The sequence below is a fragment of the Monodon monoceros genome, unplaced genomic scaffold (assembly GCF_005190385.1).
Source record: "Monodon monoceros isolate NGI ecotype Baffin Bay Population unplaced genomic scaffold, NGI_Narwhal_1 Super_Scaffold_14, whole genome shotgun sequence".
NCBI lineage: Eukaryota > Metazoa > Chordata > Mammalia > Artiodactyla > Monodontidae > Monodon > Monodon monoceros.
This window is the reverse complement of record NW_021703770.1, coordinates 38,950,971-38,977,414: the sequence shown is the minus strand read 5'-3', so window position 1 is coordinate 38,977,414 and position 26,444 is coordinate 38,950,971. Positions and strand designations below refer to the sequence as shown.

The window sequence follows — 26,444 nt, the reverse complement described above, 5'->3', positions numbered from 1 at the left end:
GACAACAAACTAAGAGAAGCGTGGCCAAGGAGATACATATAGTAGATGAGACTTATGGATGATGAAAAGTTTGGAATTTATTCTACAGATATGAAAAGGTATTGTAGGGTAGAGTGATATGATCCGATGTCTGCTTTAGGAAGTTATGAACTCACAAAGAACTATTTAGAATGTACCAAAGAAGTAAATGTTTGGAAGGAAACTGGAGAGAAGGCTGATACAGTACTCTGCAAGAAAATATCAATAAACAGCTAAGAGTTATACAAAAACTGAATATAAATTCTGGAGTGGAAAAGTACAATGAGTGAAACAAAAAATTCACTAGAGGGACTTCCCTGGCAGTTCAGTGGTTAAGACTTCACCTTCCAATGCAGGGGTTGTGGGTTCAATCCCTAGTTAGGGAGCTAAGATCCCACATGCCTCTCGGCCAAACAACCAAAACAAAACAGAAGCATTATTGTAACAAATTCAATAAAGACTTGAAAAATGGTCCACATCAAAAAAAAATCTTTTAAAAGAAATATTTATTTATTTGGCTGTGTCGAGATCTTTAGCCTGCGGCATGCAAACTCTTAGTTGCAGCATGTGGAATCTAGTTCCCTGACTAGGGATCAGACTCTGGCCCCCTGCATTGGGAGCATAGGGTCTTAGCCACTGGACCACCAGGGAAGTGCCCTCCCCAAAAAAAATCTTAAAAAAAAAAAAAATCCACTAGAGGGGCTCAACAGCAGATTTGAGCTGGCAAGAAAAAAGGAACAGTGAACTTGAAGAGGGTCAACTAAGATTATCCATTTTAACGAACAGAAAGAAAAAAGAATGAAGAACAAGCATAGCCTCAGAGACTTGTGAGGTACCATCAAGAACACCAACACACACATAATAGAGTCTCAGAAGAAGAAAGAAAGAGTCAGGAAAAAATATCTAAAGAAATAATGACTGAAAACTACCCAAATATGATGAAAACATTACACTTTCAAGAGGATCAACAAACTCCAAGTAGAATGAACTCAAAGAGATCCACTCTTAGACACATCATGATCAAACTGTCAAAAGCCAAAAAAAAAGAGAGAAACTTGAAAGCAGTTAAGAGAGAGGTGACTCAACTAATAAAATATTAACAACTGATTTACTGTCAGAAACCACAGAAGGCAGAATGCAGTAGGAAAACATATTCAAAGTGCTGAAAGAAAAACACTATCAACAAAGAATTCTATAACTGACAAAACTATCCTTCAAAAATGAGGGAGAAATAAAGACATTCTGAATTCTTTTTTTTAAGTGAGAGAGAATCTGTCACTAGCAAACCAACTCTACAAAAACTACTAAAGGGAGTCCTGCTGGGTGACATGAAAGGATATTAGACAGTAACCTGAACCCACATGAAGAAACAGTATGTCAGTAAAGGTTAGGTAAAAAGCAGTATAAACATATTTTTGTAACTCTTTTCTTCTCCTATCTGAATTAAAAGACAACAGAATAAAGCAATAATAATAAAACTGTGAAGATGGATTCACAATGTATAAAAATGTAATTAGTATGATAACAGCACAGGAACAAAGCTATATTGTAGCAGTTTTTGTATACTACTGAAATTATGTTGGGATTAATCAGAAAGAGACTATTAAATTAAGGTGTTAAATGTAGTATCCAGGGCAACCACTAAGAAAATAACTTTTTTAAAAAAGGTAAAAGAGAGAAAAAGGAAATTAAAACAGCACAGTAGAAAGCATCTGTATAAAGCAAAAAAAAAAAAAAAAAGGAGATAAAGAAAAACAAAAAGATATGTAGGAAGTAAAGAGCAAAACAGCAGACATAAATCCTACCTATCAATAATTAAACATTAATGGTTTGAATATACCAATCAAAAGGGAAAAATTGGCAGAATGTAAAAAACAAAACAAAACATGATCCAACTATGCTGTCTATAAGAGACACACTTTAGATTATAAAATACAAATAGGCTCTACGTAAAAGGGTAGGAAAAAATATACCATACAAACAATAACCAAAATAAAGCTAGAGTGGCTATACCAATAATACAAAATAAAAGTTTAGACAAAAGCTATTACTAGAGACAAAGAAGGACATTTTATAACAACAAAAGGGTTGATCCATCAGGAAGATATAACAATTATGAACATATATGCACCTGACAATAGAGCCCGGAGATGCATGAAACAAAAACTGACAGAAGTAAAAGGAGAAAGAGACAATTCAACAATAGTTGGAGACTTCAGCATCCCACCTGTAGCAGTGGATAGAACAACTAGACAGAAAATCAACAAGGAAACAGAAGGCTTAAACAACTATAAACCAACACTCCTAACAGACCTGTACAGAACATTCCTCCAAATGGCAGCAGAAGACACCTTCCTCTCAACTGCACATGAAACATTCTCCAGGATAGAAAATACCCCTAGGCTGTAAAAGTAGCCTCAATAAATTTAAATGGATTGAAATCATACAAAGTATGGTCTTTGGCCACAACGGAATAAAACTAGAAGTCAGTTACAGAAGGAAATTTGGGAAATTCACAATTATGTGGAAATTAAACACACTCCTAATAACCAAGGGGCCAAAGAAAAAGAAAAATTAGAAAATATTTGGATATGAACAAAAACATGACATACCAAAGGCAGTGCACAGAGGGAAATTTATAGCTGTAAATACTTATATTAATAATGAAGAAAGATCTCAAATCAATAACCTAACCTTCCAAGTTAAGAAACTAGCAAAAGAAGAGTAAATTAACCCCAAAGCAAGTAAAAGGAAGGAAACAGTAAAGATTAAAGCAGAAATAAATAAAATAGAGACTAGAAAATAGAAGAAAATCAAAGAAACCAAAATGTGGTTATTTAGAAAGATCAACAGAAGTGACAAACCTTCAGCTAGACTAACAAAAGGGGAGAAAAAAGGAGAGAAGACTTAAATTATTAAAATCAAGAATGAAAAAAGCGCCATCATTAACAACCTTACAGATATAAAAAAAGTTTATAAGGAAATATAAACATTTGTGTGCCATCAAGTTAGTAATGTAGTTGAATGAAGAGAAACAAATTCTTAAAAAGACACAAACTACTGAAACTGACTCAAGAAGATACAGAAAATCTGAACAGATTTATAAGTAAAACTATTTAATTAGTATCAAAAACACTTCCCACAAAGAAAAGCTCAGGTGGCTTTACTGACGAATTCTACCAAATGTTTAAAGAATTAACAACAATCCTTCACAAACTTCCAAAAAATAAAAGAGGAGAGAATATGTCCTAGCTCACTCTATGAAGCCAAAGATATCACAAGAAAGCTATATACCAATATCCCTATTGAATATAGACCCCAAATTCCACAATAAAGTAAAGCAAACTGAATCTAGCAACATATCAAAAAGATAGTACACAACGAAAAAGTGGTATTTATTCCAGCAATACAAGGTCAGTTCAGCATGTAAAAAGCAATCAATGTAAAATATAATACAGAGAAAAACAACATGATCATTTATTTCAATAGACACAGAGAAAGTATTTAACAATATCCAACACCCTTTTTCATGATAAAAACACTCAGTGCACTAGGAATAGAAGGGAATTTCTTTGACCTGATTAAGGGTATCTATGAGTAACCATAGCTAACATCATATTTAATGGTGAAAGATTGAAAGCCTTCCCCCTAAGATTAGGAACAAGACAAAGATGCCAACTCTTGCTACTTTTATTCAACGTGCAATGGAGGTTCTTGCGAGGACAATAAAGCAAGAAAAAGAAATAAAAGGTATCCAAATTGGAAAGGATACCCTCGTATTTAGAAAAGTCTAAGGAAACCACTAAAAACACTTTCAGAACTAATAAACAAGTTCAGCAAAGTTTCAGGACACAATATCAATACATGGAAATCAATTGCATTTCTAAACACTAGCAAAGAACATTCAGAAATGAAATTAAGGAACAATTGCATTTACAACAGCATTTTTTAAATTCCCAATTTAATTAGAGGCATAAACTTAACAAAAGAGGTACAAGACTTACACATTGAAAACTACGAAACATCATAGAAATACAGACAACCTAAATAAATGGAAAGCCATGCCATGTCCATGAATATGAAAACTTAATAGTACTAAGACAGTTATATTTCCAAAACTGACCTACAGATTCAATACAATCCCTATCAAAATCCCAGCAGTCTCTTTGCAGAAATTGACATAGAGACAGAAAAGGAAATTAGTGGTTGCCAGGAGCTAGGGGAAAGAAGGAATGGAGAGTTTCTGTTAATGGGCACACAGAGCTTCTTTGTGGAGTTATGAAAACTCCACAAATTCTGAAATTAGATAGTGGTGATGGTTGCACAATTCTATGAGTATACTAAACCCCACCAAATTGTTTAAAAGGGTGAATTTTATGGGATGTTATGAAAATGTTATGCAAAAAGGAGCAAAAAGGAGAAACCAAGGTAATAGCAGTGAAATACAAAATAAGGAATGAAGTATGAAAGGTTTTGTGAATGAAACTGACAAGAATGAGCAGCTGCTGAAGATGGTGAACAAAAGGGGAAAGTTAGCCAGTATTCATGGTTTCTAACTTGATGGTCAGGAAAGATCAATGGTATAAAAGCAGGGCACATAAAAGATGAACCAAGTGTATGGGGAAAGATAACAAATTTGATTTTTGATATTCAGAGATTCTATCCACTAGAACGCAAGGGTAGATGGGAGAGGAAAACACAGAAGATGGAAAAGGAATCGGGCAGGTTATTAAAAGGGGTAAGATGTACCTCATAGATAGAAATGAAGTGATACAGGGGTACATTTTCCTCTGATTAAGGAAGAATACAACAGAGTAGAAAGAACAGGGAAAGAATCTAAGGGAGAGGGAAAGAATTTAGAAATTAAACAGGGTGGTACTGACCTTCTCAATGAAGGAAGTAAGAAAAGCAAATGTATTGATGAGGGATGAATAAAAGCATTAATCAGCAGTCCTGAGGGCCCAGAAGAACCTGGACAGCATGAATGAACACTGGTTAGTGGTTTCTGATTAGAAACTGTTTAACTGATGACACGTTTAAGAAAACTGTCCTGCAACAGGCATGGGTCACGCTCTCACTTGCTCTCTTTCTGCCACCATCTTGGTTCCACGTTCCCCGCACAAAATGCCTGGTGAAGCCACAGAAACCGTCCCTGCTACAGAGCAGGAGTTACCACAGTCCCAGGGTGAGACAGGGTCTCGAACAGAATCTGATAGTGATGAATCAGTACCAGAGCTTGAGGAACAGGATTCTACACAGGCAACCACACAACAAGCCCAGCTGGCAGCAGCAGCTGAAATCAATGAAGAACCAGTCAGTAAAGCAAAACAGAGCCAGAGTGAAAAGAAGGCACAGAAGGATATGTCCAAACTGGATCTTCGACAGGTTACAGGGGTTACTAGAGTCACTATCCGGAAATGTAAGAATATCCTTTTTGTCATCACAAAACCAGAAGTATACAAGAGCCTAGCTTCAGATACCTACATAGTTTTGGAGGAAGCCAAGATCGAGGATTTATCTCAGCAAGCACAGTTAGCAGCTGCTGAGAAATTCAAAGTTCAAGGTGAAGCTGTCACAAACATTCAAGAAAAAACACAGACTCCAACTGTACAAGAGGAGAGTGAAGAGGAAGAGACTGATGAAACAGGTGCGGAAGTTAAGGACACAGAATTGGTCATGTCACAAGCAAATGTGTCAAGAGCAAAGGCAGTCCGAGCCCTGAAGAACAACAGTAATGATACTGTAAATGCTATTACGAAATTAACAATGTTACCATCTGAAAAGAGGGCCTTTTTTGGTGTTTCAAAAGAGTAACTGCAGCTGGGTTAGAAATCTGTACTGTTTTTATCATTAATAAAGTTATGGCTTCTTGTTGGATGAAAAAAAGGAAAAAAAATCTGTCAAACTGATATTAACAACATGTCACTTAGCATCTGGTAAAACTAATAAGTGGTCTTCCATCAAGTAAGACACTAAAATCTCTTTAGAGTAGGTAGCTACAGTCCTACTGTTAAATATACCAATCTTTCAGAATCAAAGCATCTGGTAAATTTAATCACTTTAATAAACTACATATGACACAGAACAAACAATAATTTGCCAATAAAACTGGCACAACAATAACTACAAACACAACAGGCAGCCAAGAAGGGCTTACTGGGGGAAATATTCTCAATATAAATTGTATGCCTAAGAGAAATATACTAAACAGTAAATTTAATTTTTTCTTATGAAATCATCACATACATTTATTTTGTTAATACTGTACTATACAGGTCCTCGATAACTCTTTCTAAACAGAAATCTTAAATATGAGCTGCATTTCTTAAATCAATGTTGACAGAATATCAAACCCATAGGATGTTAACAGCCATACACATACACATACACACAGACGCACAAGTATTCTGCAGGCAATACATTTGGACAAAACTGGATTAAATTGCAGTAAAGCAAGTTTCTATTCATCCAGGGCCTTTCAGAGCTTTTAATATACTAATGTGCAGTTGAGCTCCATCTGGGAGACATTTCCAAACTTATCTGACACTTTTTAAAGGCAGGCCTATTAGTGGCTTCTAGAATTGTGTCCACAATATATACCACAATTTTGATAAATACTAATGAGAGAAATTTTTAATTAGATTTTAACAATAAGATTTTAAAGCTGGGGAAATAATCTTTAATTCATATCTATGATGGACCCAAAATATTCCAGTATAATAAGCTTTACATTCACCCCAAAAATCACAACATCCAAAACAGAGCCAGTAAATGTACAATTAAGTGACAGTAAGTAAATATTTGATTAAGAGACTGATAAAATTTGACTATTCTGACTGACTCTAGCAAGGTAACTCAATGTAAAGAATGAGGTAAAAAAATAAATGCACTATAGGTAGTATTTTTCTCTCTTTTAAGAAAATGCAAATCATAGAGTATTCACAAATTAATAATGATGCCTAATAAATTAGAGTTCAATAAATTCTACTCTTAAACATCTACTTTTTTGATAAATCAAAACACCGTACTTATAGTGGGGTGAGGACACAGAAAAAAACAGTACTGTTAGTTCCAAGTTCCAAAAAACGTTATTCCAAGATATTTTTGAACCCAAGCAATTTTTTTAACATATGTAAAAGTTTATAAATATAAGAAATACCAAATACATATATATACTTACCATTGTATCAGAATTAAGAATTTGTCTCATAAATTCCAAAAATGAAGATGCAAGTTCACCCGTGTCTTTACTAAATGTGCTGACCACTCGTTTCAGTAAACTATGCAGAGCATTACTGTTTTTCCTTAAAGAACTGTAAATAAAGAAAATAGGCAATTTCTTAAAATTTGAGCATATAAATCTAGTATAAGAAATGAACTATCTCAGGACTTCCCTGGTGGTGCAGTGGTTAAGAATCCACCTGCCAGTGCAGGGAATGCGGGTTTGAGCCCTGGTCTGGGAAGATCCCACATGCCGTCGAGCAGCTGAGCCCGTGTGCCACAACTACTGAGTCTGCACTCTAGAGTCCGTGACCCACAACTACTGAGCCCATGTGCCACAACTACTGAAGCCCACACACCTAGGGCCCATGCTCCGCAACAAGAGAAGCCACCACAATGAGAAGCTCGTGCACTGCAACAAAGAGTAGCCACCACTTGCCGCAACTAGAGAAAGTCCGCGCACAGCAACAAAGACCCAACGCAGCCAAAAATAAACAATAAATAAATTAATTAATTAAAAAAATGAACTATATCAGTTCAGACAGCCTAAAATTTAGTAAAATTAAAATTTTACATTTCAAAAAATGTAAAAAAGTACTTTGGTGTTACCTGTCACACAAACCATTTAACAAAGCATTTTTTATAGTTGATATCTCCTTTTAAAGATAATCTTCAAAAACACTGAAAGAAAAAATTTTCCCCCAATAATAATGCTATAAAACTTAGCAAAATAAACTTGCAGGTTCCCTTTTTTACACTTTTTATAACCTGAGGATTTCTCTAACGTGAGGTTATAGCTGTCTCAAAAGCCTGACCAGAAAGCCTAACTTATGTAACCACAAAGAATGATTAACTTTATGACATTGTAATCTGACAGAAAGAAATTAAGGGTACAGAGTAGGCATCAGCAAACTGTTTATGTAAAGAGCCTGATGATAAATATTCTAGGCTTTATGGGGTTATACATAACTCAATCTGTTTCTCTCTATACAAAACATCAGTCTCAGTCACAACTACTCAACTGCTGATACAGTGGGAAAGCAGCTGCAGACAACACATAAATACTGGCTATGTTCCAAGAAAGGCTGGATTTGGCCTGTGGCCCACAATTTACCAACCCCTAATATAAAGAGATTTCAGCATAAGAAACAATCACGATATGTATTCAAAATCATGACAATATACAGCCCTGCTAAAATTATCCTATGCATTTACACAGTTCATAGTTGATCAAAAGAAAATTTCAAGATTTGGGTAAAGCAATACAAAAGAGAGAAAGAAGACCCGTGCTCTTGAGAACTTTATAAAATAATGAAATGGACAAGGCACAACGAACAGGAATGATATTAAATACAGAGATAATACAATTAATGGAAAAAGCAAAGGTTCAAAATTGGACTATACCAATTACTAGCCTCCACTTATAACCTTAAGACAGTGAACCTTACTTAGACGGTCTATCAAAAACTGGGGTCCACTACACACCTTTTAGAATGTCTACAATAAAAAAAAAACCTAGCAATACCAAAATCTGGCATTTTGCTGGTAAACTTGTAGAGAAGTTGTCTATAAAAGGGTAGCACACTGGACTGCTGGGGTGATGGAGATAGCTCTGCATGGAAATGAGATGCTAGACACATGACTCTACTCATTTGTCAAAATCCACAGAACCGTGTATTATAAAACATGGGTGAGGTTACAAAAAAAGGGGGAAAGCTAGAATCAACCTTCTGATATTGTATTAGAATCAAAGTATCTGTATGGACTCATTTAAAAAAATACATACATACAGGGACTTCCCTGGTGGTCCAGTGGCTAAGATTCCATGCTCCCAATGCAGGGGGCCCAGGTTCGATCCCTGGTCAGGGAACTAGATCCCACACACCACAAATAAGAGTTCACATGCCGCAACTAAAGACCCTGAATCCCGCAACTAGACTCCACATGCCTCAACTAAAAGATTCCACATGCCGCAACTAAAGATCCCGCAACTAAAGATGCTGCAACTAAGATCCAGCGCAGGCAGGCAGGCAGAAAGACAGACAGACAGACAGATAGATAGACAAATGGAAAGATATTTTTTTAAGTACATACATAAAATAAGTAGATGAAAAAATTAACGTAGATTTGTGTATATGCATGATTTAGGACACATATATCTCCCAGCTCTAGCCAATAAGAAGAACCAAAATCAGTAACATAAGTTGAACAACAAAATAAATAACAATAGTGTTCAATTACTATACAAGAAAAAAAAGTCCATGAATCCATATTGATATACCCAAATAAGTAAATAAATGAGGGAAAAGTGATGAATTCTTTCTTACAGAAGGACAATTAAATGAGAAAGGAATGAGAAAAATAGGAAATCACTATTAGAACACCACAGTAATAACTGCCACATGCCAAGATTCACTGATGGATAGTAAAATGAGTGGACGAAAGTTCTAAGTAGAAACAGGACATTTACATAGTCTCAAAGTATATTCTTCAAAATGTTTAGTACTTAAAAATGGAAAATTAGTAAGTTTGCTGTGCAGAATCCTGGCAGACAGCACCTCAGTCAAGTGACCGAGGTTAATATCATCACTAATACATTATGTATTTCCTGATATCATGTACTCAGAAAGGTACATTGCCTCTGTAGTATCCTTCTCAATAAAGCATAATCTCAATCTAATTATGAGAAAACATAAGACAAAACTAAATTGAGGGACATTCTACAAATGCTCTCCAAAAATGTCAAGGTCATGAAAAATGAGGATACAGGAGACAAAGGATACATTAAAACTAAAAGCAAGGTAGGATCCTATCTTGGATCCTGAAACAGAAAAAGGACATTACTAGAAAAACTGGTAAAACTTAAATAAATTCTGTATTTTAGTTAATAGTATTATGCCAAGCTTAGTTTCTTAGTTTTGGTAAATATTCAATGGCTATATAAGACATCAACACAAGGGTAAGTTGGATGAAGGGTATATCTGAACTCTGTACTATTATTTTTGTAATTCTTCTTAAAGTCTAAAATTATCTCAAAAATTTTTTTTCTTGAGTGGGGCCTGCTTCAGGGCTAGATGAAAAGTATATAGTGATCTGTTTATTTAAAAAGCCAGATCATACTACACCTCTGCTCAAAACCTTACAATGGCCCTTATAAACAAACCTAGAGGCCCTTGATGATCTGCCCTCCCCATACCCACCCATTACTTCTCTGACCCTAGGCCCTATCATTTTTCTCCTTGCTTACTCACTTTAGGAGCAACCACCATGGCCTCAAGGCTTTTTCTCAGACAAGTTAGGCATGCTATTTGCAATGGCTCTCCCCCAGGATATTAAAGTTTCACTCACCTCCCTCAGTTCTTTGTTCAAGGGCTACCTTCTCTGTGAGGGCTTCCCTGATCACCTCCCCATACTTCATTTAAACGACAACTCTCACCCTCACTTTGGCACTCACTATCCCTCTGCCCTACTTTATGTTTTTCTGTAACATACTATGTATTTTATTTACATGTTTAGCATCTGTCTACCTCTAATAGGATGAAAGCATCAAGAAGACAGGGATTTTTTTTTATTAATTAAATCCCCAGCACCTAGAACAGTGTCTGGCCCAGAGAAGAGGGCATTCAATAAATATTTGTGGACAAAATGACTTGTATTCCTTCATAATGTCTACTATGAACCAGGTTTGTAGGTGCTGGTGGGAGTACAGTCAAGCAAATAGTCCCTGTCCTTGTGCAGCTTATATTCTAGTGAGGGAGACAACCAAATAAGCAATAAGTCTATATAATGTAATGTCAAACAGTCTAAATACAGTGAAAAATATAAAGGGGAATAAGGAGTGGGGACACAAAGGATAGGCTATTTTAGACAGGCATTTATACAGGAAATATATTGATACAGATACCTGAGTGAAGTGAGGAAATAAGTCCGATAAGAATCTAGGGGAAAAGCATTTAGGAAAAAAAAAAGTCTGGAGGTAGGAATGAGCCTGACAGGGAGCAAAACTGAGGATAAAAGAGCTATGAGATAAGTCAAAGAGATAAGCAAGGGTCAGACTGTATAAAGGCTTAAAGATCATTATAGAGTTTGAATTTTATTTGCAGTGCAACAGGAAGCCATCAGAAGGATTTAAGCAAAACAGTGACACGTATCTTGTTTTAAGTTTAAAAAGATCAGTCTGAGTGCCAAGAAAATGTATTTTAGGGGGACAATAGTTGAAGTAAGAAGAGAAGATTGGAGGCTACTGCAATGGGTCATGAAAGAAAAGAGTGGACTGGATAGGGGTGGTTAACTATGGAGGTGGAGAAGGGTCATCAGATTCAGGAGGTATTCTGGAAACATAATGAACTGGACTTACTGATGGACTGGATGTAGGGAGTGAGGAAAAGAGAAGAATCAAGAATCTTGAAGTTTAACATTTACCAGGACAAGCAGGACAGAAACATGTTTGAAGCAAGAATATCAAGAGCTCTGCTTTAGTTCAGTTTGGATGCCCATTAGATAGCCAAGTAGAGATGTCAAACAGATACATGGGTTACTTGGAGCTTAGCAGAAAGATCAGAGCTAAAGAAAGAAAAGGGAATAGGTTATGATGACTTACATGAATCTAGCAGAGCCAACGACATCGCATATCGTGCTATGGCAGAGGTATGCAAAGGGTATTTGTGAAAGCACCTAACCCAGCTAGGAATGGAGGAATCAAGGAAAGCTTTTTGGTCTTCTTGTATGTGTAATGTATGAGTCTTAAAGGATATAGAGTAAATATCCAGGCAATAGGAAAAAGGACGTTCAAGAAGTAAAATTTAAAGACTTTGGTGAAAGACTGGGAGGTGGGGGGTGGGGGAGAACTTGGATGTTCAGCAGTTGCCATCAACTGAGAGAGAATACAGGAGAATAGACAGACTAAGCAGGTGGAAAAGGTAGCAGCCAGCACCAAGCACAGTAGCTGGAACATAAGTTTTCAACCAATGTTATAAGAATTAATGAGAGGTACAAATACATGTTTCCTAATCCTTTCTATCTCGTAATTCTACATACTTCTACAAATTCCAAGGAAAACTATGTAGTAGCCACTATCTCCCTAGTGAAGAAAAAGATGAGGGCATAGACAGAGAGATGGGAGCAGAAATTACACTTGAGAGACTGAGCAGCATGAGATTTACATCATTTCAAACAAATTTCATCTCAGCCATTCCTCTAGAGAAAAAACACAGAATCAGCACTTTCAGCTTTAGGGTCCATAATATCACACTACCGTCATCTTTGAAGAACTACAAGTGAATATACCAACAAAACAAATATCTTAGAGCATGAATTAATGACCCTGGAACAATAAGATTTCCTTGTTAAATATTGCAAGATGCCCACATTAATATGTCTATCTATTCAATTTATATTTTTAATCCTAAAGATTTTATTACTAGCACTTTTCATTGCTAATGAATCTTTTCCATAAATACGAAATTTCTCCACATGAAAGAAATCATACCTTCAACCTTCTACAACAGCTATGAATTAATTAATATGGGGGGATTTAAATACAAGAGTATATTAAATTAGATAAAGCATTACCTTTTTAAATGAAATAATCCATAATCATGCTCTGCAAGAAACATCATTGTTCTGACACATGTCAGTAAACAGCTGTAACTACTCTCAGAGTTGGCTAGCACAGCCAGGAGACAGTCACAGATTGAGGCCATCAATTCTTTGTTTGGTAGAGAATTGGAGAGCTGCTCCAGTTCAGAAATAGAACCTTCAGAAGAGTTTGGCAAAATTAGTGCAATGTCCTGTGAGGGAGGAGGGGAGTTGGGAAAAAACAATTTTTTTAAATGATTGTCACTATCACTTAGCGTTTTTATTTCTGAAATACACAGCAATTAGTAATTATCAAAATACTATGGTTACTGTCATCCCAAACATAGATTCAAACACATTAAGAACAAAGGAGTTGTTTTGTCCTTCTATAAAGGCTAATACAAGGATACACACCTAAAGAAATAAAGACAAATATGTTGTTTCACAGTATTTTTACTTTATGAGACCAATGCATTACCACTTGGCAACTGTGCCTGACTCACAGTATTCTTATTTTAAAAGAACATCTCTCTGAAAAATTTTTCCTTCTGGATTACACTAAGTGTAATTTCTATCTTCAGATGGTTAGGTTAGTACTTTTGGTACTAAAATATTTTAAATTACTGTATTATTCATTCATTTGAATATATTTAATTTATAAAGAAAGCATCAGAGAAATAAATTTTAATAAATATATCCATATTTGAATTAAAAACAACACAAAAAGAAATCGATGGAGCAAAAAAAACATTTAGGCACAGTCTTCCAATATTTTCCTGTAGTTTTTATATATGTTTAAAATTCAAGTTTTTCAATGTCAGCAAGTTTACCTAAAAATAACTAAAAACTCACACTACTCTTTTTATACAAGTAAAGCAGACATTACAGAAACATTTTTAAGTATATGTTATCGCCTTTAATCAACTCAACACACTGGAAGCAAGTATTCAACTTGGGTTAGAACTACAAAACAAAGCTTGAATAGAACGGAAATATAATAAGGTGAGGCCAGCCAAGAAAGAGGTTTAAGTGATCAGGGCAGCTAGGATGCTAAAGTGTAACTCATCACAGTCATACAACCCAACGTGAATTACATTAACAAACACCAGTTGACTGCACATTCTGAGGTATAAAGACTTAAAATAAGCCTTTTTACCTGGTCCAAAACTATTTTCTACCAGATCCCCTTTTTGTGAAAACAAGTCACACCAAAAATGTTCCTTCTTGAATGTTAAATGTAACCAAACTGGGTTTTGGTTAGCTAGAAAAAGGTAATCTTCCATGATGGGATCCTATTAAAAATATTCTGCCTGGAAAAATCATATTTGATTGATTTAGATAGTAGGAGCATTCTGACAAGCTAAAATGCCATTAGGCATAGAAATCTCCAAATATCGCAATAACAATGGGCTCTAAAAGTTAAAACAATTCTCATTAATTCATGGAACTATAAACTAGAAGTCAATAATTTAAACAGCAGGAAGAAATACTACTACTTTTAGTCAACATCTTTATAGATGTTTATAGCACAGTAGTCTGAAACACACTAAAATGTAGTAGCCTGTGACGCCTTCAAAAGTTGTCCAGGGACTTCCCTGGCGGTCCAGTGGTTAAGACTCCATGCTTCCAATGCAGGGGGCGCGGGTTTGCTCCCTGGTCAGGGAACTAAGATCCCACATGCCGTGGGGCACAGCCAAAAAAGATTTTTAAAAAAATTGTCCAAACAAGAAACCATGGTATTAATTCAACCAATCACAAAACTATAATATTCAAGAGTGAATTAGTGTATAATATAATTAGAAGGAAAATGAACATACTAGACATAACCAACCCCAAAGAATACAATGGCACGTAAAGTAAATATCCAAAGACAGTGTCTCATAAAGAAAATGAAAAAAGCTATTCAGCGAAACCTGTGAAGTACAAAGTCAAAGAAAGTTATATAGCACCAAATCATTTTATTGTTGGCTCACTGGTCAAATTTATCTCCCTAAACAACAGTAAGAGTAATGAAACAGATGCGATCTCTTTGTTAACAGCCAAGATTTACATCAAGAGAAGCTTTTAAGAAACACATACACACAAAAAAAATTTATAAAAATAACTATAAATACCTGATCACAGAGAGACTGCAAAATGGATGTGATAAATTCAACACACTGTTGGCGAATAACACTGTCTCCAGGAGACCGCACCAAAGCCAACAGATCCTGGAATATCTCTGCATATCTTTCATCACCTTTAATAGTTCCATTAATTAGATGCAAAATAGCTAATTTACAAGCTTTGTGTGAAGCCAGAGCATCAAGAAGAGCAAGCAACCTGGTGGTTTGGCTAGTATACTGTTTTTCTTTATCTTCTGAAGTGCTGAAATAAAATCAACACATTTAGTGAACAAAATTCTTGATTTTAAGGCATTACTTAATAATTTGTTTTTCAACACGTGTCAACTTACACAAATCTTATATAAAACGTTTCATTCCTTGGGTATGACAACTTCTCTGGCATTTTACAATTACTATAAAATTTTGTAAATTCAGGTTTTTAATAATGTATTTTCTTAAATCAGAGTACTTCATAGCTCACCTTTCAAACACCCCAATCTTGAAACACGTCAAGATATCTTGCACAGGAAATAATGACATAAAGTTTCCTAATTAAAATTAATCTATATTCATGTGTCTGTGTGTCTGTATATATGTATATGTGTATATTTATATGTACACATATTACCTGAGCACACTAAACCCTGGTTTCCAAATTCTAAGTTAAAAAAAATGAATCTGTGTCAAAAATAACTTGAGGAAAAAAATTTTTAATGCAAAATCAAAATACCTTTGCAAGTCTTCTACAATCAAATCCAACACAGTTCTCATAATCAGAAGTGCAGTTGGTGAGGCAAGGTCACACAATTGAACACAAATACGCCGTAACATATGCTGAATGGGCTGGCAGGTTGTGCCAGAGAAAGAGCGAACTATTTCTTGGAGCAACTTTGCTTGAACATGAAGGTGCATGCTCCACAATTTTCGGGTGTTGAGTGCCACTGATATATCATGTGACTCAATAACCTGTTAAAAAAGTATAATGTGTACGTAGATTTTTAAAAATATTTATTTATAGTCACAAAAACTGTTCAGGAAGAACTGTTATGAAAAGAACATCTTTACTGCATGCTTAAAACATTTAATTTTCTGTTATACAATTAAACATTTGCTTGAATTCAATGCATCTAAAAAAATCTTATTGTTATCAGGTTAGCAGTCAGTAGAGCAGAGTCCATTGGTGAAGCAACCTAGTTAATGGCAAATTCTAACACATGATAAAGGTGGGGGAAAAGGATTTAAAAATAACAAAAGTACAAGTACACATAACAGCATAATAAAATTCACATTAACAAAAATTTATTTAAAATGTTACTCCCATATTTCCTTAATGACCAACTTGCTTCAGTTTTATCTCACCCTCATCCAGTTATTTTATGTCTTTCTTAGGGGAAGGAGATGAGGGTTTGTTTTTTTTAAACAAAATCACTGGCTTTTTAAAAAGTGTTATTGCAGTCATTTATAAGATGCATGTTATATGGAAGTGATACCTGAGTTGTTTGCATGGGCAATGGTAGAGGCAGCAGCTCTGAAAGGAGTATGAGTCCAGAAAAAAATCCTTCAGGAACCTTCAAGATCGAAGAAAGAACTTCTTTTAACATTAAAGACCAAGTATTGTTGGCCAGAGTCTCTTCTGAGATTGTGAGCTTTTCATTAACTCCTTGTGTAAAAGTCAGTAATATATCAATGATATCATTCTGAATTTTCTGTTCATCACTATCCAAACGACCTGAGAGAGGGATAGAGCACAGGAGCATGTGTAAAGTCACAAGTGCTGAAGGGACACGCATGTCCTTAAACTCAAAGGATCCACCTCTCAGGAGTTCCGTTAACATAGTTTTAAGAAGAGTAAGTGTGCAGCGAGCCATTGAAATAGTAGTAACTCTGTGAAGGGTAGTCCCCATGTTGACATGGAGTCTCCAAGGCTGAGTCAGAATACTGTTCAATTTTTGCAGCACCCGAATAAAGGTGTCCATTCCTTCAGCAGAAAAAAGCTGAATGACAGCAAGATTCCATTTCAGGTCTTTCTGTTGACCTTTATATAAATAAGGGAGAAAAAAAGAAAAACTCTAATTACTTACATATTAATCATTGGTTAAGATTTTGAATATTTTATTTAATAAATGATATTTATACTAGGCCTAAAAAATAGTAGTTTTTAAGTACAGTAGCCACATTACCTTCAACAGGAGGTGGTGGACATGCCACATTACAGAGAACACGCAAGGCAGTAGTAAGGCCAACTCCTTCTGGGGTCATCAAGTTATCAATATTCTTCAAAAATAAAAATGAATAGAAAGTTTAATTTCTTGGTACCTATCAGGCCCAGAGAAGGTATTAGTTAAAAATATGAGTTTCAAGTTAAGTACTTACATCATTTTAAACTTCTTAACTAAATTTAAAACATGAATAAGGCTAATGAAGTTTATAAAGGTTATATAATCTTTGGCATATGTTGTACCATATATGACATTTTGAACATAAAATGAGTAATTGCAAACACAAGTATATTAAAAAGTACTGACTAAAACAAAGGCTACATACAGATTATGTATGAAACTCTCTGGATTAAGAATTTAAAATAGCTCCTTTTTGGATACTCTTACTATACATCCTCTTTCCCAAAAAGGAAGAAACGACTGATTTTACAAAGCCCTGTGGGTACTAAAGCTCTTTGAAAATTGAGGAAGCATGATGGAATGTTTTAACACTACATAACATACATTTTGAAAAATGCAGATACCACAAGAATCTAGTTATGATGGCCATTTGGGGCATGGCTAGAGGAAAAAGAAATACAGTTGCCTATGTCCTTAGCACCTGCCCACGCTATGCTTCCTGGCAACAAATAGTTGTTTAAGTTGCTTTATTTTTGTAGTTTCCAAGGAGCAGCATATAGATGGTTAAAAAAAACTTAAAAGAAATAGCACTTTAAAATGTTACTAATTCAGCTTCTAAACCTCAGAGGAGAAACCTAAAAATAAGAAAATCCTTTTCCTCATATGTTTCCCACCTTAGGCTATCTTTTCCTCCAATTTCTTCCTTGCTGCCTTTCAATAATTCACAAATTACGTAAGGCAGCAGGGAGCCACAGAGTGAAGTTTCAGTCTTAGATCAACTGTCTTTAGTACATCTTAGAATGAGAGTCATTTATAATAACCATAATTAATGGGACAAGGATTTACACAAAAATTAAAACTCTTAATTACAGCATGTATTCAAATTTCTACTACTGAACTTTTTATTGGTTAAGTACTTTAAGTGAAACCATCTGATATTTATTGGATACTTTATATATTCTCCTAACCATGCACAAGTACCCTAAATACCTGACCATCTAAATTTACAGGACACTACTGTACTTCTGCCAAATAAAAGACCGAACATAATGAAAAACTCTAGATATCATTTGAGGTATAAAGAACAGAAGAATATGATGGCATTATAGGAGGAAAAAGTACTCTTAGGGGAGAAGGAGGAAAAATGAGAAGGGAGACAAGTTAGTGAAGAAAAATTTGAAGCAGATAAAACCCAAATAGCTCTTTGTTGGTGGGTCAAAACAGCAACAGATTAGATAATATACATACATTACTTCAATAACACACTGCAGCTCCAAGACCAAGGTGGTTTACACACACAGACACACAGACACATACACAACACATATAGCTCATCTGTTAAATGAAAAAGGAGATAATTCAAGGTCCATTCTGCCCCGCTAGTTTAAAACTTTTTATGCCATCTATGGGCACTTTTAGCCCTTCTTCCTATGATACACATTGGATCAGCTAAGGAGCAAAGAAAACTTTTCAAACTTCCAAAACTAACAATGCAATGATTTTAATGAATTTTTTCATTATGAATTACTTGAAGTGTATATGCATTTTTCAACTGTAATATTATGAATTATATGATTTTCAACTCTCATTAATTACTTCAATTACAGATTTAACCATCCCAAATTAACAGAACTAGTCCCCATTGCAATTATCTGGAACTGACTCTACCAATTTTCAAGTACAAATTTTGAGGGAAATTTTTTTCCACCAAAGTTTAACTATAATTATATGTTACATTATCATAGCATTTAACTTTAAAACACTTTTGTAAATGTCATCAAAATGGTAGGTGATAATATTCCTATTTGAGAGGGAAAAAAGTAGGACAGAAGCTGGTAATAGAAAGCAATAAGGTTGTGTGCATCTGTGTTCATTATACACACAATTACATACCCATCTATACCCAGTACCAGTCTATACCCAGAAGACTAGTAAATCAATCAAGCACACTTAACTGCATTACCTATACAAGTGATTTAAAACAGTATTACTATATACTACCGCACGGTTCTATAAAACCAAGGCACTTTTAAGTTTTACTTACCTGTTTAACATATTCAATTAGGTTTGGGATGCAGTTAATCTCAAATCTAAGGTTTTTCAGAGGTTCAAGCCACTTGCCAAGTTCTTAAAAACAAAAACAGTAATTCATAATATAATATTTTAAAATAAAAGCCTTTATAACAAAGCCTTTAAAACAAGGGAAGTAAAGGTATTCTTTTCCTGAGAAAAACCATGGTTTTAGATTATCAGATCCATGTTCATTTCAATAAACTAAATTTTATACAGGAATGAACTTATGTCTAATTATTTAAACAAGCTTTAAAATGAAATGTAATGTCCTACTATACTGGCTTAGAAATAAAACAACCCAATCCAAAAATGGGCAGGAGACCTAAATCCAAGGAAGATACACAGATTGCCAACAAACACATGAAAGGATGCTCAACATCACTAATCAGTAGAGAAATGCAAATCAAAACTACAATGAGGTATCACCTCACACCAGTCAGAATGGCCATCATCAAAAAAGCTACAAACAATAAATGCTGGAGAGGGTGTGGAGAAAAGGGAATCCTCTTGCACTGTTGGTGGGAATGTAAACTGATACAGCCACTATAGAGAACAGTATGGACGTTCCTCAAAAACCTAAAAACAGAAATACCATATGACCCAGCAATCCCACTACTGGGCATATACCCTGAGAAAACCGTAATTCAAAAAGAGTCATGTACCAAAATGTTCATTGCAGCTCTACTTACAACAGCCAGGACATGGAAGCAACCTAAGTGTCCATCAACAGAAGAATGGGTAAAGAAGGTGTGGCGCATATATACAATGAATGAATATTACTCAGCCATAAAAAGAAGCTGAGTGTCCTTAGGACACGAAGCTGAGTGTCCTTAGGACACTTAGGAAGCAACCTAAGTGTCCATCAACAGATGAATGGGTAAAGAAGATGTGGCACGTATATACAATGAATGAATATTACTCAGCCATAAAAAGAAACGAAATTGAGTTATTTGTGGTGAGGTGGATGGACCTACAGTCTGTCATACAGAGTGAAGTCAGTCAGAAAGAGAAAAACAAATACCGTATGCTAACACATATATATGGAATCTAAAAAAAAAAAAAATGGTCATGAAGAACCTAGGGGCAAGACGGGAATAAAGACACAGACTTACTAGAGAATGGACTTGATGATACGGGGAGGGGGAAGGGTAAGCTGGGACAAAGTGAGAGAGTGGCATGGACATATATACACTACCAAACGTAAAACAGATAGCTAGTGGGAAGCAGCCGCATAGCACAGGGAGATGAGCTCAGCGCTTTGTGACCACCTAGAGGGGTGGGATAGGGAGGGTGAGGGAGGGAGACGCAAGAGGGAAGAGATATGGGGACATATGTATATGTATAACTGATTCACTTTATTATAAAGCAGAAACTAACACACCATTGTAAAGCAATTATACTCCAATAAAGATGTTAAAAAATATATATATATATATAATAAAAAAAAAAGAGGTTACCGCCCTTAGATTTTTGGTTTCTGAAAACTTAAAACATTTACATGGTTACATCTAACTATACTGAATATTTTTGCAGCAATCAACTTACAACATTAAAAAAGAATTATAAAATTGACTGCTCATAAACCAATATAATAACATAATGTTTATTCACCTAATGCTGCCACTGATTCCCCCACCCCCAAAAAAGCATACACAAAATGTATTCATTTCTAACAGGATCAAACCCATGGGGGGACATTTGCTGAGTGCCTTTTCCCTTATTATGAATTTTAAATTTTATCAATTTCCTAATTTGCCTTTACGAAGTTAAAAGTAATCACTATCACCCCAAAACTAATAACAGCAAGCTTTGTTTATAAAAGAAACACATGAAATACACCATTTACTGCAACCAAACTCAAAACTCTCCTAGAAGCTATGCCGTAAAACCTATACTTTATCACCAAAAATGTTTTTAGAAAAGCATTCTCACATAATAAGTTCTAGACACTTTACAGGAATGAATGAAGGGAAGTGCAAATAGTAGTCACCCTTCCTTGGTACTACAATCCTGAGGATTACAACTGTTTACATCTGAGTATTTTCCTACGCATTTTTAAATTAACTCTTTCATATATGTAGAATATATAGTGTTCAAATGAAAGATATAAGGAATAATAAAACAAATACTACTGTACCCATCACACAGAAAATGTAGTAAGGCATTAATACTACCTTTGAAGACGCTGCATACCCTCCTTTTATAAAGGCATACTTCAGGGGGGAAAAAATCTATTTTCAATATAGAAAATTGAGTGCAGTACCCAACTTTTACTGGTGGTATCGCACATAAAATTTAGGATTAAAAAGAAAAGAGGCCTGGGACTTCCCTGGCGGTCCAGGGCCAGTGGTTAAAACTCTGCACTTCCACTGCAGGGGGAACGGGTTTGATCCCTGGTTGGGGAACTAAGATCCCGCATGCCGTGCAGTGCAGCCAAAACAAAAAAAAAAAAAGGAAGAAAAGAGGCCACATGCTATCATAACATTTACTCAATGTTATCAAATTTTCTACTTGGCAAGGTCAGAAAGCCAAGAACCAAAATAAAATAATAAAAACTTGTAATTAAATACCTTAAACTTTTCAAGACTGCCCACATAATAAGGTTTGCCATAAACTTCATTCAACATACATTTAGAAAATAATGTTCATATTCATCATTCTTCACTTGAGAATAGCACGTGTTAACCACAAATGGATTTCTAAGTTGTACTTACAACAGTGTTGTACTTAGAAATACATATATAGAAAACACACACACATGCAAACTATAAACAAAACTGAACTTCTGAGTTCATCTTTAATTCTACTTTGATTAGGAACTTCAACCACCCAGAAATTTCCATGGCTTTTCAGAAAAAGGTACTTTGAACAATTTCCGAAAAATCTTTTTAAGAACACCATATAAAATACCTCCATAAAAGGTATCTTAACTTTCAGAAAGTTAAAAACAGGGTATTACCAGGTATATTATCAAAACATGATAAAGTACTAACTACAGATATTCAAAGGCTTTTTTTCTTCACATATCATAATTGCTTAAAATAACTTCAAGTACCATACCTTGCAATTTAGCATTATTTTCATCTGCTTTACAAAGCTTCAAGAGAGATGCTGCATGCTGTTCTAGCATTTGGACATCACTGGAAGACTGAACCACCACCAAAATAAGTATGCATGCATAATTATAAGCTACTGACTTCTTAGACTTGGAATCACTGAAACAAAATAAGGTTTTAAAGTTTTTGATATGAAAATAAATTTTTAGGAACAATTTTTAACATTGTTTTCTACTTGGTTTTAAAGGGATCAAGGAATTTCACAATGAAACATGACTGACTTCCTGAAAACAGGAAATCGCACTTTAAAGTTTCACCTTCAATTCACCTGAAACCACTACTTAAAAGTATGTAATAACAAAGCACATGCATCAAAATGGAAAGTGAAATTCTATTAAGAAATAAGATCAGAACAATGAAATATTAATAAGTGTACTTCATTAGCAATAAAAGATTAGGAAGTACACTTCATCGGTCTCCTTTAAAATGGTTGTTCACTCTGGATAAATAGGAACAAGTGTGATGAATCAACCTACCACCATGATTATTCAGACTTCCACTACAGAACTGTTAATATACAGCTAGGCATAGAAGTCACTGTTGTTTGCCTTTTACAGGTCCCCCCAAAAGATCCATCACTCAAGGAGTCATATCAAGACCCCGATGCAAAGGATGCCACTGCTTTGCATGGCATGAACCAGGAAGAACATGTTTCTCTTCTCATACACTAAAACCCTCTGCCCTATAGGGCAAGTTCTTGAAAACTACTGTCATTCTCAATCCCCCTCATCCAGTCAAAACACTTCTGAAATCCGAGCACCATGAATAGCTTAGAAGGTATTAGCTTAGAATACCTTAGAATAGCTTAGAATAGCTTAGAATAGCTTAGAAGGGCAGAAGACAGCAAGATAGCCCTCATGACTCTTATGGTATACGTATGTTCCTGTACCTTAGGATTCCCCTCCACAAAAATTAGCAGGAGTACTACAGCTGCAATCTTTGTTAACACCGTGGGGAAACTGGAAGAAGCTGCTATTTCATTTCTTTACAGCCACATCTTAGAGATTTCACCATTCTAATTCTTAATTAAGAAGTTATGTGTTACGTCAAAAAATTATAGTTTTTATTTTCAAAACACATTCTTTCAAGAAACTACCCCATTAGTGATGTGGTTTTCCAATAAAATAGAAAATTTAAGGATTAAGCATAAAATTACCCTAAGGCTTCTTTGGAATAGTACTCCATTAGAGTAATAAGACTTTGGAGATTTTTCTCAAGACTGAAAACATGGCCAACAGCTGATCTTCCCACAGGATTAAAAGTAATCAAGTAAAGATTGTGAAGAGTTCCCAAGAGATCTGAATGGTCAGTTTCTTCACTGGCTGTACAACGCTGAAAATGGCTGAACAGTTCTGTAATACACTGCAAAGTCTGTGTTGAGTCCTGTAGCCACAAGGCAAATGCATCATCAATAACACCATCAGATTGGAGACCTTCTTCTTCATCTTGATCATAAAGGTGACACAGAGCTCGGATCAACAAATTTGTTGCTTCATATTCTGACATAAAAAAAAGAAGACCCTTTTGTGACTGTGCAAGAAACTTTAAAACATCTTTTGTGGCTTGCAGCACACCAGGGTGTGCACTTGTTACTGGAATTGACAAAAGCAAGGTAACCAACTCCAAGAAGTGATGACTGTGAAGATACCTGTAGAAGAAGTAATAAAATATATGTTAAGTCAGTGTAAAACATTCTTCATTTATTCAATATTCATTAGACAGGAGAGAGGTAAAAAATGTAATGGCAATAATCCTTATCTTCAGCAATATACTGCTTTAACTAAAATAGTACTGTAAGTAGCAAGTCTTCTATCCACTAGGCCAAACAAAAGTGAAAGTTCTGTAAGGCTTTTTCCTAGCATTCAAAGGATGTTTAATAAGTAACTGTGACAAGTTTTCTCTTTCCAGAATCAACCATGACTTTAAAATCTGGGACTTCCTTCCAGGCCACTTATCAAATGCTCCTTCCTTTTAACCATGGTCCTACTCGACCCATGGCATATCAGTATATCTGAATTAGTATATCTAGGGAGAATATAGTACATATACCATAAAAAACTTATAGTATATTCAGATTTACTATAGGTAGTATATCTGAATTAGTACCTCTAGGGGGAAAAAACCTCAAATTATCAATTTTCAGTATTTAATACAATAGACTCTTTTATCAAATCCAAGAACCATTTTTTTAGTACCCATAGTTTTAGTAGAAAAAGTCTGAATTTACCTAACACCCCTAAATAGACCCAACTGCTACTGACAGAGTACTTTTACTGTCCTAAAAATACTCTGTGCTCCATCTATTCATCCCTCTCTCCCTCCCAATCCCTGGCAGTCACTGTCTCCACAGTTTTGCCTTTTCCAGAATGTCATATAGTTGTAATCACATAGCATAAAATTGCCTCTTCAATTTCTGCTTAAACTCAGGCATCTGTCATGATAAAAACACCTCCACTAACTTCTTACCACAAAGGTGAACATTATGCTCTAAGAGCATCCTTAACCACCTCATGGAACGTTCAGAAAATAGTTAACATGGCAGGCCTCAGAATGTTTATTCTTAGAAAGGCCTGCTTGCAAGGTTGGCCCTTGGCTGGCCTCTGGGGACTTGGATTTTGGGAGGGTTTCCGCCCATCAACTGGTAATAATACTCACTGCACCTAAACTGTTTATGCAAATAATATGGTTTACGCTGAACACCTGCTTTCCTTTTGGGAGTCTGGAATTCTGATACATGCTAGGTACTGGGTGCCTACATGGCTATCCCCCAATAATAAGCTTGGATGCTGAGATTCCAATGAGCTTGCTCAGTACGCAACATTCCACACATGTCACAATTTGTTGTTGGAGGACTTAAGAGGGTCCTTTGTGTCTAAATGAGGAAAGGACTCTGGAAGTTTATGACTTGTTTCCCCAGGCTTCGTCCCATGTACCCCTTCTCTTTGCTGATCATGTTTTGTATTCTTTTGATATAATAAATCGTGGTCGTGATTACAACACAGTCCTGTGACTCCATCTAGCAAATCTCGGGGGTTATCTTGAAGACCCCAACATGGTACATTAATGAACCTTGCCGTCACTTCAAACTAATCCTTCCAAAATGTAATTATTTCTTTCAAAATTCACTCTCCCTCCTAATTTACCAGTTTCTGTCCATAAAACCACAGTTCCAATAGTTACCTTGGCTAGAAACATCAAAGCTCCTTCTTACTTTCTCTTACTAGGTTCAGTTGCCAAGTCCTAGTAATGCTTTTTCACAAACTCTCAATATTAGCACAATATTTGTCTTCCCATTTTCTGTAAATGCCACTATATCAGGCCAGGTACTTAGCACAACACCTACCACCTAGAATCTTCAGACAGGCTTATCTACCTAATAACTCCAATTTCTCTTCCATTGCAATACATCTTGTAACTATAATATAATCTTAGAACACTACTTTGATCATACCAGATCTGCTACTCCAAAATATTCGAGATCCTCCCACATTCTAAAAACAAAATCCCTGGGAATTCCCTGGCAGTCCAGTGGTTAGGACTCAGTGCTCTCACTGCCAGGGGCCCGGGTTTGATCCCTGGTCAGGGAACCAAGATCCCACAATCTATGCAGTGCAGCCAAAACAAAAACAAAAACAAAAATCCAAATTCCTTAGTGCACAGCATTCAAAGCCCTTTATTTCCTAAAGTCTGATACCCAAACATACCTCCTCCAATTATGGGGGAAAAACAAGACTTAGTAGGCCATTAATTACTCGTTTCCCCTCACTGACTATTTGAGAGCTTCACCCTTTTCTTATACTCAGTCATCCTCAGTGCATGACTTCAATTCCTACTTTATCAAAAATAGGATCAATGGGCTTCCCTGGTGGCACAGTGGTTGACAGTCCGCCTGCCGATGCAGGGGACACGGGTTCATACCCCGGTCCGGGAAGATCCCACATGCCGCGGAGCGGCTGGGCCTGTGAGCCATGGCTGCTGGGCCTGCGCATCCAGAG

At 35.6% G+C, this 26,444-nt stretch overlaps 1 protein-coding gene and 1 pseudogene across 4 annotated transcripts in view; one reads left to right on the top strand and one right to left on the bottom strand.

Moving 5' to 3' along the window:
* VIRMA (vir like m6A methyltransferase associated) overlaps positions 1–26,444 on the bottom strand; it is a 66,149-nt gene that overhangs the window by 14,194 nt on the left and 25,511 nt on the right. For all 3 annotated transcript variants that reach the window (XM_029222801.1, XM_029222802.1, XM_029222803.1), the window contains 9 exons: positions 23,606–24,097; positions 22,394–22,548; positions 19,305–19,387; positions 17,102–17,195; positions 16,412–16,956; positions 15,652–15,887; positions 14,931–15,183; positions 12,811–13,028; positions 7,199–7,331 (listed from right to left, as the gene is read on the bottom strand). In XM_029222801.1, the coding sequence (XP_029078634.1) occupies positions 7,199–7,331; positions 12,811–13,028; positions 14,931–15,183; positions 15,652–15,887; positions 16,412–16,956; positions 17,102–17,195; positions 19,305–19,387; positions 22,394–22,548; positions 23,606–24,097 (2,209 nt within the window). The remainder of the gene's footprint in view (positions 1–7,198; positions 7,332–12,810; positions 13,029–14,930; positions 15,184–15,651; positions 15,888–16,411; positions 16,957–17,101; positions 17,196–19,304; positions 19,388–22,393; positions 22,549–23,605; positions 24,098–26,444) is intronic.
* Positions 4,441–5,899, top strand: LOC114895421 (annotated as a pseudogene). Its single transcript, XR_003793548.1, has one exon. The product of XR_003793548.1 is annotated as a nascent polypeptide-associated complex subunit alpha pseudogene (transcript).